A 16,398-nucleotide genomic window follows, 5' to 3' on the forward strand; every position below is an offset into this window, starting at 1 on the left:
TATCATTTAATTGAAAAGGAAAACGATGTTGCTTTGAAAGTTCACAAGATGGACAAATACTAGGTTTTGGTAAAATAGAAGTAAGATTAAAATGACCATGTTTATTTAGAATTGAAATAACATCAAAAGCGACATGACCAAGGCGTTTATGCCACAACTCAAAGGATGCCTTAATAGGTGAGATAACTGATTCAGCAATATAAGACTGAATCCTGTATAGCAAAATAAGACTGAGAAAATAAGAAGTCAACCGGGTAATCATTAGTCAATTTGCTTTACTGAAAGTAGTTGCTTTTTGATTATTGGAACAATGAGAATATCCTTCAATTTCAATGTTGGGTTAACTGATAGAGTACCAAGACGAGACATGGGAAGCACGTTACCATTTCCAAAAGAAACTTTCTCATGTCCATGATAAGGAACAGATGAGTCAACATTAGTTGTTGAAGGAGCCATATGGGCTGTAGCACCAGAGTCTACGTACCAATATGAAGTGAAGTCATTTATTTTGCAGTCGGTAGTGAAAGCTTGAGCCATGTTTGCAGCCGAATAAGAAGACTTCTGAGCATAGTTACCCAGTTCTATACAAGATGTTGCGTAGTGGCCCTCATGACGACATAGTTGGCAATGAGTGGGTCGTCGACCTCGGCTTCGAAAGGAAGAATTTCCCCGATTTTAAGACCGACCAACTCTGCCTCGTCCACGATAGAATGCTGAGAAACTTGATGGACTGTAAAGGCAGCAAGGGAAGGACGAGAACCATGGAGAGAGGAGACAAACAGTTCGTGTCCCTCGGCTCGAGTAATAAGATCACGAAACAAAGGCCTTGGTTGAACAACCCTTTGTGCAGTAGAAAAAGTTTCAAAAGCTGGCCTAAGCCATAGAGAAACCAATGACATTTGTCCATATCGGGAACAGGTGTCCAATAGCTGCAAGTTTATCACAAATGGACTTAAATTGTTTAGCAAAATCAGAAACAGAGAGAGTACCCTTTTTTTAATTGCCGTAGAGAGTCTTTTAGTTTTTGAGATCTCTCCATTGAGACATGGCTATAAGCCGACTCCAAGGCTTTCCATACTTCACGAGAGGAAGAGAACCCAACACTTCAGCCATTGCTTCTTCAGACAACGAAGATTGGAGGATGAGAAGCACTTTCTGATCGATTTCAACCCATGAGACATAGGCGGGATTTTGAGTTTCTTTTCCTTCAATCAAAGTTGTTTTTGGAGGAGCAGGGTACGAGCCATCAACGAAGCACATCCAATTTTGATGGAGCAGTAGTGGGTTGATTTGATTTTGCCAGAGGTGATAGTTGGAAGAGTTTAAGTTGATTGTAAGCATATAGATGAGGGTGCTCATAGGAAGTTTGGCGAGAAGAAGAAAGGAAAAAAAAGGGGGGGGGGGGGGGGGTGGAATAGGGTTACAAGAAAGAGAGGATCAAAAGTTTGGCTTATACTATATTAGACTTTAATAATCTTTTCTACATATTATAATTGAATAAAGGAAGATGTATAAATACAAAGATACAAGAGTAAAATCAGAGCTATACAAGGAAAATAGATACAACTTTGACTAATTTAATAAATCTAACTTAGGTCATGATTTATCTCAAATACTAAGGTGATGTTTGTTTTTTATTAAAAACCTCTTCAAACCTCTTCGTGCTGCGCGGCGCAGCACACGGGCAACACTTTCTTTCCCGCAGCTGTTGTTTTTTCGTAGACTTCGAAATTAAAACCCTCTTCCCGTCCTCTGCTTGGGACAACACTTGAAAATTGCTTCTAACCTCTTCAAAACTAAACCCTAAAAAAAAGCGGCCACCTCCATTCGTTCCAGGCAAGTCGATCGTGAGGCTCCATCTCCAACCTTCTCTCGACCGATACTCCTCTCAGACCAGCGACCACCAGCGCAGCCCCCACCGTCGCAACCCCCACCGACGTCTCCCCTTCCGTCAGTCGTCCTTCCAGCATAGGTTAAGACTACAATTATTAAATTTTTGGTATTAAAAAACTGTTTTTGGTTTAGTAAATTATTTTATTTTAATTTTTTTAATATCTGCAGCCGTTAAAAAAACAACATGCTTCTCATTACAGTCTGCAGCATTTTAGTCCACCTCTTCTGCTGCAGAGGGTTGTAGAGGTGGTCCGCAGACTTCAGACAGTTTCACTTCGGAAAAACAAACAGCACCTAAATCATGTCAATTTTGTGTCGAATTTTTAATACGAACACAACACGACATCATGTTTGTTACACTTGATACGAATTCAAATTTCGATTTTGTCTCAGTTTCGTTTCGTGTTGTGTCATAAATCGAAAACCCTATTCCAAAGTACCGTATCTTTTGTGTACAACGTATGTGATAGACTTAACTCCGAGCAACGCCCGTAAGAGATGCAAACACATCTTCTTGTCTTTTTAAAACAAGTTGTGATTTGGGCTTGTGGAGCTAGAATTTTGGACTAGAGTATCTTTAAGTTTGCTTTTTCGTCCAACCAAATATAAAGCATTGTTGGGCTTGGATTACCTTTTATTATTATACGGTTTTAGTTGATTGTTAATTATTAATCACTTAATCTCCTTTTAAATTATTCGCTTTTTAGTTAGGTTTGATATAATCTTAATAAGAATTAGATAGTAATTCTTTAAGAATATTAGATTGTTCTTGAGCGTCAGATTTTGTTTCCGTCCGTCTTTTTTTTTTACAATGTTATTCTATTATTTTCCACTTCAAAATGCCTAAGAAAATTTGTTTAGAAGATGCATAAAAATGAACCTAGCAATTTAATAATGCAAATAATATTTTTGATTCTTATATTACAAGCTTGAATGTCTGATCATATATATGCGTCGACTTATTTGACTTGAGGAAGACAACACATTGGCTATTTTTAGATCATGTATCGATAGACAAGCACATATGATCTATTCTAACAAATTCCTTTTTCACTTTTGATGTAAAATAGTTCAATTTCGTACGACTAGTTTACTAGTTTAATTTACTCCATGTTGGCATATTAAAAGCAATGCATAGCAATTATCAATTGGCATGCCTCTTTAAAGAAGATATATACACAATCTTCTATATAGTAGCCTAAATTTGATGATCAATCTAAAATGCATAGCGACGACACTCTGACCTGGTTATATATATTTGACATATGACTAATTTAATTAAATATCAATGATTCTGTGAAAGGTTTAAGTTTTAATGATATAAAATCCAATTATTATAAAATAAATAGAATACAAATCATTAAATCAAACCTATACATCAACAAAAAGTTTTTTATTTTTTTAGTTTTAATGTATTAAATAGAAGGGAAGTAGAGGATGTAAAACGTGATATTATTAAATTTATTTAAAATTTAAATACACTTATTTAAATGTCTTCAACTGAAACGTTTGACCCCTCCACTGTTTTTGGCTTTTATTTGATATTTTATTTATAAACGGAATAATTTTGATTTAAAGCTTATTTTTAGTGAGCCAATAAATAAATTAAATCAAATTGATTGAACGGGCTAAAAGTTATTTAAGTATACTTACAATGGTATATTATTAGTTGTAATAACTATTTTGTTTGTTCGTGCGTTACGTTGGAAAAGTCGACCAAATAAATAGTTTTAGCATGTAAATTTCTTTATAATTTTTGTTGGAGGCATATGATTTATTCATCCTGGCTAATAGTTAAGAATAGTTTAATATTAAATGCCGATGGCTATTCATCGTTGTCATATTTAAAGTTGTTTTTGATTTTTTTTTTTTTTTTTAAGAAATCTACAATAAAGTCATAATATTTTGGGTCAGGTTACAATATAATCACGATTTTTAAAAAAGTTCCGATTGTTTTATATTTTGTCTAAATTAATGAAATAATATTTACTTTTTTCAACAAAAAATAACATTTTATCTTATAAAATTAGATAATCTAGATTTTTATGTTCAAATATATGTTGGTATTAAACCGTAAACTGACCCATAATATTGAGAATTTATCAGAGATTTTTCAATTTTTTAAGGAAAATGATTAGTATTTTCTTCATACACAAAAAATTGTGATTTATAAAGTTGTATAATATAGCATTTTAAAACACAAAATTATTGTGTATAGACAAACTTTTGTGTATGAACCAACTTTCATTGTTTTTTTTATTTTTATTTTTATTTTTATTTTTCGATGATTTGAGTATTTGTTACTTCTAATTAATAAATGGGTAAAATGATAAAGTTTATCGGTTGCTTCATCTATTTGAAGGTTTTACCACACAATATGTTTTTTATTTAGGTGTTGATTGCTTTTTGTCCGTAGATCTTCTTGGTCTTTTCAATTTGTGCAGTGCAAACCACGCGTAAACATTAGTTTTGCAGACTGTTTGTTTTTTTAAGACTGCAGACCTAAAAATGTCTGCGCGTCCTCTTCTTGGTGCAGATGTGGACTAGAGTCTTCTAACATCTTCAGACATCTTCTAGCCTAAAAAAACATATATATCTTTATTTTTTTTAGCTTTTTTTAATTTATATTTATTCCAATTTTATTAATGATAAACAATTTGAAAAAAAGTTACAATACTTAAAAAAAAAGGTTTGACAATACAAACATGATATTTTTGACAAATTTATAAATAAAAGTATATTATAATAATGATCGTTGAAGTTGTTTATATAAATATGAATAAAAAGAATCATAATATATTGTTATATTTCTATGCCAAATTTTATAAAACATTATTTAATACAACATCGTCAATTTTTTGAGAAAATATTTATGGTACGTTTTTAATTGATTTAATTGAAAAAATCGAAGTTTATTTCCATCCATTTATATATCAAATTCTTTGATTCGTAATTACAATGTTTTGTATAACTTTGTGACCAAAATTGTTGGTTTTTATCAAATATATGCGTTAATTCGTACAATTTTTTTCACTTTTTATACAATAATACATAAAAATTGATCTAGATTTGTTAATTATTTATAAGAAAGTCATAAAAATATTAAAAAGACACTTTGAAGTTAAAAAAAAATAGTTTATTTTAGTAGCATGCAGATGTTAAAAAAACAAACAGTCTTCTTTTTTCAAACTGAAGATGTTTGGTTCACCTTTTCTACTGCAGAACTCTACAGATGTGGTCCGCAGACTGCAGACATTTTGGTTCAGAAAAAATAAATGACCATATATGCTTACCTTTCTTCCTTTTTGATCTCCAATTTCAATTTAGAACTTTAAAATTTTGGGAAATTTCATCGACCATAACGATCAATTTGTTTAACAAAACTAAATTAAGAATTTTATTATTTTGATTGATTATTGTTAAACAAAGTTACTAGTAAACCTCCTATGCACGGTTATGATAGTTGTTTTTTAAAGAAAAAAAAAGTCGAACTCTCCGTGATTATATCAGAAAAATATTATTCGGATTCCATACTATAGTAGGAGTTTATTAACTTATTTGCAAAATATGAAGGCATATGTGATTTTCTATAAAAGGCAGTTTTCTTTAATATTTGAGGCATTGTCATATTATGTATAGCTTTGATGTACATATCGTTTATTTTGTGAACATGCCTACAAGTGTACAAAATTGTTTTGGTAGCTTATTTTTTTTTTATGTGGCTATATCAGTAACAAGTCATCAATGTATCCTTTTTTTTTTTTGACTAAACTGCATAAATGATCTCCGTGGGTTAGCTGAAAATTGTCATTTTGGTCCGAAAAGGTTTGAGCCAGCACCAAAGGTCCAAAGTTTCATTTTGTTGTGAGTTTGGTCCAATTTACTTTAAATTTTTTTGTAATGACTATTTTACCATTTTCTTTTGCTTTTTCAGTTTTATTTATTTATTTAAATACTTTATGATTAAAAAATTAATAAAAATATCTCTCTCTCTCTCTCTCTCCTGATTTTCTGATTAAAAAATCAAAAAAATAAATAAAAATAAATATCTCTCTCTCTCATAATTTTCAAATTAAAAAAACAAGAAAATAAAAATAAAAATAAATCTCTCTCTCTCTCTCTCTCTCTCTCTCTCTCTCTCCCACATCTAAAACCTTAACACCGTTAATCTTCTTTGGTTTTAGTGTATGGATATGAAAATCAAAAGAAATTTGGCCCATAAATATATTCCTCTCATCCCTCTTGCATCTGATTCAACTTTAGTGTCTCCCATTCCACCACCATCACATTCGTTCATCCAGTAGGAGATGTTCACAGCGACATTTGATTCAAATCCCTTGTGCATATGATTCAAATCCACCGACAAACTTCTTCTTCATTTGCTACTCCCTCAGACACAGATATGGGATGTTCATGGTGGCAAGGGTTTCATGGAGACTGTTCTCATCTGATGGCGGCGCTATGGTTTGGACAGGCGGCACATCTAGGGTTTCCAGCGGTGGTGATGAAGAGTTCGAGTTCTTCGTGTAGCCGAGATCTCGTCGTTGTTTTTTCCTGTGATTCCACCTTTACGACGAGCTCGATTTCACTGTAAATTGATTTTAATGGCGGGTTGAAGCCGATTAGGTTTTCTATTCGGGTTAAACCGAGTGTTGTCCAGTGGATCCTGTCAAATGGGTGATGTTTCTTGATCTATCCCATACACACAAATCGATTACAAATTTGTTTTTTTTGGGTTTTTAGTTCCAGAAAATAATTTTGAAGAACATACGATTTCATATTCGTTTTCTCGGTTTTTTTGGGGCTTCAAATTCGATTTTAGGATTTTTTGTTTATTTAGTTCTAGAAATCTTTCAGATTTATGAGTTTGTTTGTTTTGTATGTTTGTATTTTTTTAAGAACTTTAGAACTATGGTGTGGTTTGGATTGTGTTGTGTGTGTGTGTGTGAGAGAGAGAGAGAGGTATATTTTTATTAATTTTTTTTAATCATAAAAATATTTAAATAAATAAAAAAAGTGAAAAAGAAAAAAAAGGTAAAATCTTTATTACAAAAAAGTTTAAAGTAAATTGGACCAAACTCGCAACAAATTGAAAACTTTGGACCACTGGTGTTAGTCCAAACCTTTTTGGATTAAAGTTGCAATTTTCAGTTAACAACAGGGATCATTTGTGCAGTTTAGTCTTTTGGTTTCTTATATCGTTTTGTATTGTACGAATACTAGGTCTTTATCATGGTTCTAAATAACGTAAGACGTGACTTGGTGGCATACCCGAGCCTCAAGTTTTGAGAGACATGACGAGGCCATGACGTTTTTCAAGGCGTGACAAGGCGGCAAAATTTTATATATTTGTATATATTTTTACCATCATCAAATAACATAAAAAACCATATATTAACAAAAAAAACCCCAATATTTTCTCATGTCAATATACATTTTATCTAACATATATATCGTCACCGATTGACAATTATATTAAGAGTTTACAAAAAGTGTCAGTTTTCAAAACGTCGGTTAACATTACAAAAGCATGTTACATCCTTGGAGTAGTAACTGTCTTCATTTGTATCCACAAAACCTTCTTCATCAGAATTAAATTCAAAATCTTCTTCACATTCCACTTGTTCTTCATCCGACACAAAATCATCATCATGAAGTTCTCTAGCCTCTTGGTTTGTATTATCAATTGCTTCTCCACCAACCTCCAAACCCTCACCTTCTTCCATTTCCTCATCGTCATCATTAATATTGACAATCCACGATTGTGCCTTACTAGCATCGAGAGAACGCAATACATTTATATTTTGTTTCTTATTTCTTTCCCATTTGTTGATGAGTTTGGAATTAAACTAAACAAATACAAGATTGTGTAATCTTTGGCTATCAAGCCTATTTCTTTTCTTTGTGTGTATCTGATTAAAAAAGGCACAATAAAGTTAGATAATAATAAAATTACTTATTAAGTAACAAATTATTATTTACCCATTCAAAAGCACTCCAATTTCTTTCACAACCAGAGGAACTAGTGGTTAATGAGAGGATCTTTATAGCCATCTTTTGCAAAGTTGGTGTTGAATTTCCATAAGTCATCCACCAAGTAGCTAACAAATAAAAAGAAACATTAAGCTGTTTTTTTGTCTTGTTTTACAAGTATTTTCTGGGGCACTTTTAGAAGTTTTACAACATACCTGGATCATAAGAACTGCTATTTTCGGAACACCCATTTGCTGCCAATATTCTTCCAAAATCTCCTTCTTTTTCCTTGTACTTTGGGAGCTCCATATTTATCACCTGATCTTGCTTGTCAATGTCATCACGAAAAAACTTTTCAACACATATGAAAATTGCATCCGAAACCATGACATTATCTTTTATGTTTTGATCTTTATATAAATAATAAGGATTTAACAGGTAAGCCGTCATGTGTAGTGGACTATCAAGCCGACCTTTTGCTCTTGTCTCAATAATTTCTATGATAGAACGATAGTTAATCTCCACATTGTTGAAAGCCATTTTTATATCTTCTTTGGCTTGTTGAAGCTCTCCATACAAGAAGCCCATTGATGCCTTTTGATCTCCATTAGCTAGTCGTAGGAGTTTCACTAACGGGGAGAAAACCTTTAAGCATAAGTTTACCCCATTCCAAAAAGGTCGGCTTATCACGATTGCATAAGCTCCTGTTCCATTTTTTTGTTCTGGACCATTTTGATTGTGTCCATTCATGACTAGTAAACATATGTTTTAACTGGACCCTGTGGTTTGGTTGAATTCTCAATTTTGGTACCAAAAATTAAAATTTGATAGGATACATCCTTGTGGTTTCTGAAAATTGCATTGTATGTCCTTGGTCCATATAAAATAACCAAATTACCCTTTCTTTCCTTTTTCTTTTTCTTTTAACTTTTTGTTATATATATTATTGTTTTTTATCATTATTTTAATAGAATTAATATAGAGTATTTATATAAAAAATTTATTTTTTAAATCTAGTTATCTAACTTATATAAAATCATATTATTATTATTTATTTATTTTTTGCTTTATTTATTTATCTTTATTTTTGTGGTTTAAAAATCATTTAATATTTTTGATGTTTTATTTAAATATATTTTTTAATGTTATTTTTTTGATGTTTTGTTCGTTTAAATTATATATAAAATTATATTTTTTCATATAACTATTACCGAAAAAAACTAAGTAAACCTATATATATATATATATATATATATATATATATATATATATATATATATATATATATATATATATATATATATATATATATATATATATATATATATATATAAAAGTTTACTGTTTTTTTTTTTAGAAATAGTTATACGAAAAGATATAATTATTTAGACAATAAATAAAGAAGCACTGACATATAAACGAATGATGTAAACGAAAAAGACATAAAACATTAAAACACATATAAGAACATAAACAAACATATAATATAGTAATACAATAAAAAAAATTGAACATAAATAAATATAAATAAATTAAACGAACGAACATAAATGAACGTAAACAAACATCATAAACGAACGTTCGCGAAAATAAATGAACGAACAAGACCATTGTTCATGTTTGTTTTTTTAACTAAACGAATGATAATTTTTATTTATGTTCGTTCATTTATCAAATAAACATGCATAAATGAACTTCCCGCCGAAAAGTTTACGAACGGCTCACCGAACGTTCAGTTCAATTACATCTTTATATATAAGTGAATGATGTAAACAAAAAACACATAAAAGCAACATTAAGTAATTATATTGGACAACCAAAACGACAAAAAAAACATTAAAAATTTATTTAAATAAAGCTTCAAATTTTTTTAAACCACAAAACAAAGAAAAATAAATAAAGCAAAAAATAAATAATAATAATAATAATATAATTTTATATAATATAGATAATTGATTTAAAAAATAAAAATAATTTTATAACTAATCTATATTAATTCTATTAAAATAAATATAAAAAACAATTATATATATATATATATATATATATATATATATATATATATAGGTAAAGATTATTTGGAAAACAAAAAAACACTAAAAATCATAAAAATACATAGAAAAATACTTAGAGATCACAAAACTTTTTTTGAATTTTTTTTGAAAAAACCGCAGCTTTTTATACAAAATTGGTGAAAATTTTTTTGATAAAAAAATGTTTTTTTACAAAAAAGAAAATATATTTTAAAATTTTTTTTTCAGCGAATTTTAAAAAAAACCTGCGATTTTTTTATAAAAAAATTCAAATTTTTTTTGTGATCTCTAAGTGTTTTTTTATGCATTTTTATGATTTTTAAGGTTTTTTTGTTTTCCATAGAAACTAAACCTATATATATATATATATATATATATATATATATATATATATATATATATATATATATATATTGTTACAAGAAAAAAATAAAAGAAAGAAAGGGTAATTTGGTCTTTTTATTTGGACTAAGGACCAATAGTGCAATTTTCACAAAAACATAGGGATGTAAAGTATCAAATTTTAAACTTAGGGACTAAAATTGAAAACTCGACCAAACCAGAGTGATCATTTCTGTAATTTACTCTATATTAGTTTTAGTTTCTATTTCAGTTAAAACTCTTTTAATATATCTCTTTAGGTTTCTTATTTGGTTTTGAGGAAGTTTTGTTTTGAATGCAAGCTTTCATAGTATTTAGTTTTATTCTCCACTAGGCGAATGCCCGCGCGTTGCGCAGAAACACCTATATAGTTGAAGTTTTTACAAATATATGATTTTTTAAATATAACAATAACGTTGTTGTTAAATTTGATATAATAATTTGTATATATACTAAATTGATATAATATATTGATTATTTTGAATTATATGATAATATATACATTTATTATAAGTTCTTATTCTCAATCGTTTAAATGACTTCTACCCGCGAGTTACACATGAATAAAATTAAATATAATATATGATTTGATGTTGTTTATAGTTGTTTTTATTGTTAATTAATTTTTTAAAATTTATTTGCATAATGTTTTAATTTCTATCATTATAATTATTTAAAACATCAAACATTGTTTTTTTTTATTTTAAAGATAACAATATAATCATTTATATAGAGTTGTTTTTAACTATTGTTATTGTAAGTTATTTTAAGCTATTTATTTGGAAACTTTTAACGATTATAAAAATATATTTTAGAAATATTTTAGTTAAATTAAAATTACAATTTAGTTTTTGTTTTTATCACTACAATTTATCACTTTTAACTATTTATAAAATATTCATTTGTTTTTTTTAAATGGAACTGAAATTTATATTTGAGTTGACATTGTAATGCGCAGAAACACCTATATAGTTGAAGTCTTTACAAATATATATATATATATATTTTAAAATATAACACTAACGTTGTTGTTAAATTTGATATAATAATTCGTGTATTAATTTGATATAATATATTGACTATTTTGAATTGTATGATAATATATAAATATATTATAACGTCATAATCTCAATCGTTTGAATGATTTCTACTCGCGAGTTACACATCAATAAAATTAAATATTATATATGGTTTAATATTATTTATAGTTGTTATTTTTAACTAATTTTTTAAAATATGTTTGCTTAATGTTTTAATTCCTATCATTATAATTATTTAAAACATCAAACATTATTTTTTGATTTTAAAGGTAACAATATAATCATTTATATATAGTTATTTTTAACTATTGTTATTATAAGTTATTTTAAGCTACTTATTTGAAAATTTTTAACGATTATATAAATATATTTAGGAAATATTTTAGTTAAACTGATATTACAATTTAGTATTTGCATTTATCACTATAATTTATCACTTTTAACTAATTACAAAATATTATTTGGTTTTTTTAGTAGAACTGAAATTTTTATTTAAGTTGACGCTGTAATATTATATTTAAATTAACAATTTAAGTATTTTGTCCAAACTGTTCAAAAATTGTAGCTTTAAACTGATAATGGTTTACATGCAACAACATTTTAAATATAATAAATTAAGTATAATATGTTAAAATTTAAAGACATAACTTTATAAATAGAAGTAAAGATATTATTTTAAAATTGAAATTTAGTCTATTTATGATTACACTTTAGGTTTGATATTTATTTAACCTTATTAACCAACTTACAATCATTATTAGAAAGACACTAAAATTAATCACTTTTAATTATTTATAAAATAATCTTTGGGTTGTATAAGTTAAATAAAATTTATATTTAAGTTGAGCCTATAATGTTATATTTTAATTAATAATTTAAGTATTTTATACAAATTGTTCAAAAATTATACCTTTAAAATGATAATGGTTTACATTCAACAATATATTAAAACTAATAAATTAAGTATGATTTGTTAAAAGTTAAAAAAACATAATTTTATACGTAGAATTAAAGATATTATTTTAATATTGAAATTTAGTTTATATATGAATACACTTTAGATTTGATATTTATTTAACCTAATTACCAAATTATAATTATTATTATAAAGAAATTGAAAAGTCATGGGAGTTTCAAATGAATGTGGTGAAAGGAAAAAAAAATAAGGGTTTCAAATGCATGAGATTCAAAAAAAAAATGCTAGCTTTATAAGTATGTATGATTTCAGTTTATGTATGATTTCAGTTAAAATAGAGGTATATATATTTCCTCTTTTATACAACCGAAACCAAGTATTCCTGTATATGGACTCCGCGTTTTTTTTATTTTGTCGTCAATTACGAACCGGTAGTTTTGGTTTAGTATTTGGACCATTGGTTTAGGACCTATTTTGGCAACCATTATTTTCACGATAGTAATCTGTAATCTAACCTAATATGATAAAACATTAATCATGTCTTAAATTTTGCGGCCTAAATACATCCGTTTTAGCTTAACATGCTCTTGTCTAATGTTTTCCATCATGTCCTCTTGACTCGATTAGTGTGTGATTGATAAATATTGAAATATATTTTCTATGATAACCACCAAGTTTTTAGTTTTATATAATAAATACTTAACTGAAAACGCATATGTAACAAACTAATTTATTAATTAATTTGCGGTGACAATCTTAAAAATAAGTAATTTTCAAAATTAAAAACATTCTCAAGAATCGTTCATATGGGTTTTGTAAAATGAAGGAAACACAAATGAGTTTGAAATTTTCAATGAAAAATTTCAGATCTCAAAAATGAAATATAATTCACTAATTCAGCATTGAAGACTCGATATATACAACTGTTTTATTTTTTATTATTTTAAAATAAACAATATTCATATTTATGGCAAAGTTACTATAATGGTTTCAATTTTTTCACAGTTATTATAGCGTTTATATAAAATGGCGATTTATAATATTCCGGTAGTTTTTAATGAAGGAAAATTTAGATGTTCGGACACCGGTTCTAATTATTTAAATGAAAATTTTATATTAAACCTCGAATTAATGGAGGATGTCTATTTATTTATAAAATTGTAAAATATAATAAAAATTTAGATTGTTTTGGTCAATAGTCCTTCAAACTATGTTTTAAACAATGCATTAAGATGGTTAGTACTTTTATATGCAGAATATATATATATATATATATATATATATATATATATATATATATATATATATATATATATATATATATATATATATATATATATATATATATATATACATACGCGTTAAAACATATTTCTCTTTAAAGAAAAAAAATAGTTTTATATAAAACTACGAAACTACCGATATTTACTCTTTCTTGTTTCAAAATAACATTGATTCACCTAATGACTATCAAATCCAATGCCTAATGGTCGTTTTCAGTTATTCATTATTCCATCATTAGAGTCAATATGAAAATTTCTCAATATTTGAAGTCCCATTTACAAACTATCCCTCTTTCAATTCATATTTTACCAAATATCTATTTTAAAATTTGATGCAAAAACCATTTTATTTTAATATTTTAATGTAATTGCTTTTTTTTACAAGAGATAAAAATATCTCTTTGTAAAAGATATTTTATTGAGAGGGCAATATAGATTTTAGACAATTTGTTCATTGTGACATGTTTTATAATAAAATATCTTTTTATATTTTGTAAAGTGAGATAGTAAAGTGACAATATAGTATTTTCTTGACTTAGTTAACTACGAAAAAAACAAATACTTTTGAATTTCCCATCATGTTCGTTGAAAGTTACCTTATCAACATAATTTTTATTTGAAAGGTCCTATAATTCTTATTATAAAACCATGAAATTAGTTTAAAAATGATATGAAATTGAAAAGTAAAAGCAAAGCGATCTAAAAAGTCAAATAAACACTTACAGGAAGGAAGGAGGGTGGTAGGTGTGAGCTTGACCCAACCACTCAGAAGCCATCGCCTCCTCCACCACGATATAAAAACAGCTTCCTTGCACTCTTTTCATCTCAGCTTGGCCAACAACAAGCTTCCATAACATCTTGTTCTTTTTCATAGCTTTTAGTCATTTCATTAGTTTTCTTCGTAATTCCATTCATTCTTGATCTGAAAAACAAATTAAGGGAGAAATATCAAATATGCAGTGTGTTGCTCCTTCATCGAGTATTGGGTTCAAGTCATTACACACGGTTTCCCACCGAATCGTTCAACCAACTCAGCTCACCGTTCAATGTGTTGCAAGCCGGTATGATGCCGGGGCAGCCAACGCTACTAATCTTCCCCTGTCAGCAGCTGCGCCGACCACCACCAACAACTTCGCATATGGAGGGGTTGTTAAGAGCAGAACCGATTGGCAGAGCTCTTGTGCGATTTTGGCTAGCAAGGTGGTGTCGCAGCAGCAGAACACCGAGAAATCCAACGGTGCTGATAATATAACTGTTGTCAATGGACATACTAGTTTAGATCTAGTTCCGATTGATAAGTTACCGAAGCCGCTCACCATCGCCGATCTATCACCGGCGCCGTTGCACGGTTCGACGCTGCGCGTTGCGTATCAAGGTGTAGCTGGTGCGTACAGTGAAGCTGCCGCCGGTAAAGCTTATCCGAATTGTGAGGCCATTCCTTGTGATCAATTCGAGGTTGCATTTCAAGCGGTTGAGCTTTGGATTGCAGATCGCGCTGTTTTGCCGGTTGAAAACTCTCTAGGCGGGAGCATACATCGGAATTACGATCTACTTTTGCGCCACCGTCTCCACATCGTCGGAGAAGTCCAGCTCCCTGTTCACCACTGCCTTCTAGCTTTACCAGGCGTCCGGAAAGAATACCTCAACCGCGTGATTAGCCATCCGCAAGCTCTTTCTCAGTGCGAGCTAACTCTCACCAAACTCGGCTTAACCGTAACTCGCGAGGCTGTCGACGATACTGCAGGAGCAGCAGAATTCGTGGCGGCAAACAACCTCCGTGACACAGCGGCAATCGCATCTGCACGCGCCGCCGAGCTGTACGGCCTTAATATCCTGGCCGATGGGATCCAGGACGATTCAAGCAACGTCACACGATTCGTCATGCTTGCTCGTGAGCCAATCATACCACGAGTTGACATCCCGTTCAAGACAAGCATTGTATTCGCTCACGACAAAGGAACGTCGGTGTTGTTCAAAGTTCTATCGGCGTTCGCATTCCGGAATATCAACTTAACCAAAATCGAAAGCCGTCCACATCGCAACCGTCCGATCAGGCTCGTCGGCGACGAGAACGTAGGAACGGCGAAACACTTCGAGTACTTGTTCTACGTGGATTTTGAAGCTTCAATGGCGGACGTAAGAGCACAGAATGCATTGGCCGAGGTTCAGGAATTTACATCATTCCTCAGGGTGTTGGGTAGCTATCCCATGGACATGACCCCTTGGTCCCCTTCTTCTCAATGATTTATTTATGACGTCATTTTTTTCGTATGTTTAGTTTTAAATTAAAATTGCCTATTTTTTGGAAATAAAAAATAGGCAATGTTTGAGTAAATATGGTGGATAGTCATCAAGCCAAGTTGAGAACAAGTGATGGTTAATAATTCCAAATTTCTGAAATATATGTAAACAAACTTGTATGTTTTATTGGTTTTTAATCTTATTCAAATCTCAATTTATTATATTATATTTATTATATTATATTATATTTATTAGCTAAATAATGCGTGCATGTTGTTGAGTTCACCTACCACTACTCCACTACTAATAGTCTAATACGTCATTCAGATGCGATTTTGCCATTAGTGGTGTATTGTATTCCAACAGTTAATTAATAGATACATATTGATTTTATCGTATATAAAATTAAATTAAATAGAGCATAAACAGACGAACATACATGTTAGTATACGAGGTAATGTTTGATATCGTATAAAATTCCCCATGAACCCTTTTCATTAATAACCCACAATATATAAGTAACATATGAGAAAAGGGCCAAACAATAAAAGGGCCGGACTATACAAAATAATACAAATACATAAATTAATAATAATACACTAACAGCCCCCGCAGATTGAACGTGTCGAATGTTCAAA

The 16,398-nt window shown here is 29.5% G+C and overlaps 2 protein-coding genes across 2 annotated transcripts; one reads left to right on the top strand and one right to left on the bottom strand.

Annotated features, from left to right (window-relative positions):
- Nucleotides 1-7,268: 7,268 nt before the first annotated feature.
- On the bottom strand, nucleotides 7,269-8,948 carry LOC111901427 (uncharacterized). The gene is made up of 3 exons (XM_023897275.3): nucleotides 8,082-8,948; nucleotides 7,876-7,994; nucleotides 7,269-7,805 (listed from the first exon to the last, which is right to left on the bottom strand). The coding sequence occupies exons 1-3, from the start codon at nucleotides 8,614-8,616 to the stop codon at nucleotides 7,743-7,745; spliced, it is 717 nt and encodes a 238-aa protein (XP_023753043.1). The 5' UTR covers nucleotides 8,617-8,948; the 3' UTR covers nucleotides 7,269-7,742.
- Nucleotides 8,949-14,277: 5,329 nt separating this feature from the next.
- On the top strand, nucleotides 14,278-15,981 carry LOC111901426 (arogenate dehydratase 1). Its single transcript, XM_023897274.3, has one exon. It carries the CDS (start codon nucleotides 14,474-14,476, stop codon nucleotides 15,761-15,763), a length of 1,290 nt encoding a protein of 429 aa, XP_023753042.1. The 5' UTR covers nucleotides 14,278-14,473; the 3' UTR covers nucleotides 15,764-15,981.
- The last annotated feature ends 417 nt before the right edge of the window (nucleotides 15,982-16,398 follow it).

The sequence above is a fragment of the Lactuca sativa genome, chromosome 2 (genome assembly GCF_002870075.4).
Source record: "Lactuca sativa cultivar Salinas chromosome 2, Lsat_Salinas_v11, whole genome shotgun sequence".
NCBI lineage: Eukaryota > Viridiplantae > Streptophyta > Magnoliopsida > Asterales > Asteraceae > Lactuca > Lactuca sativa.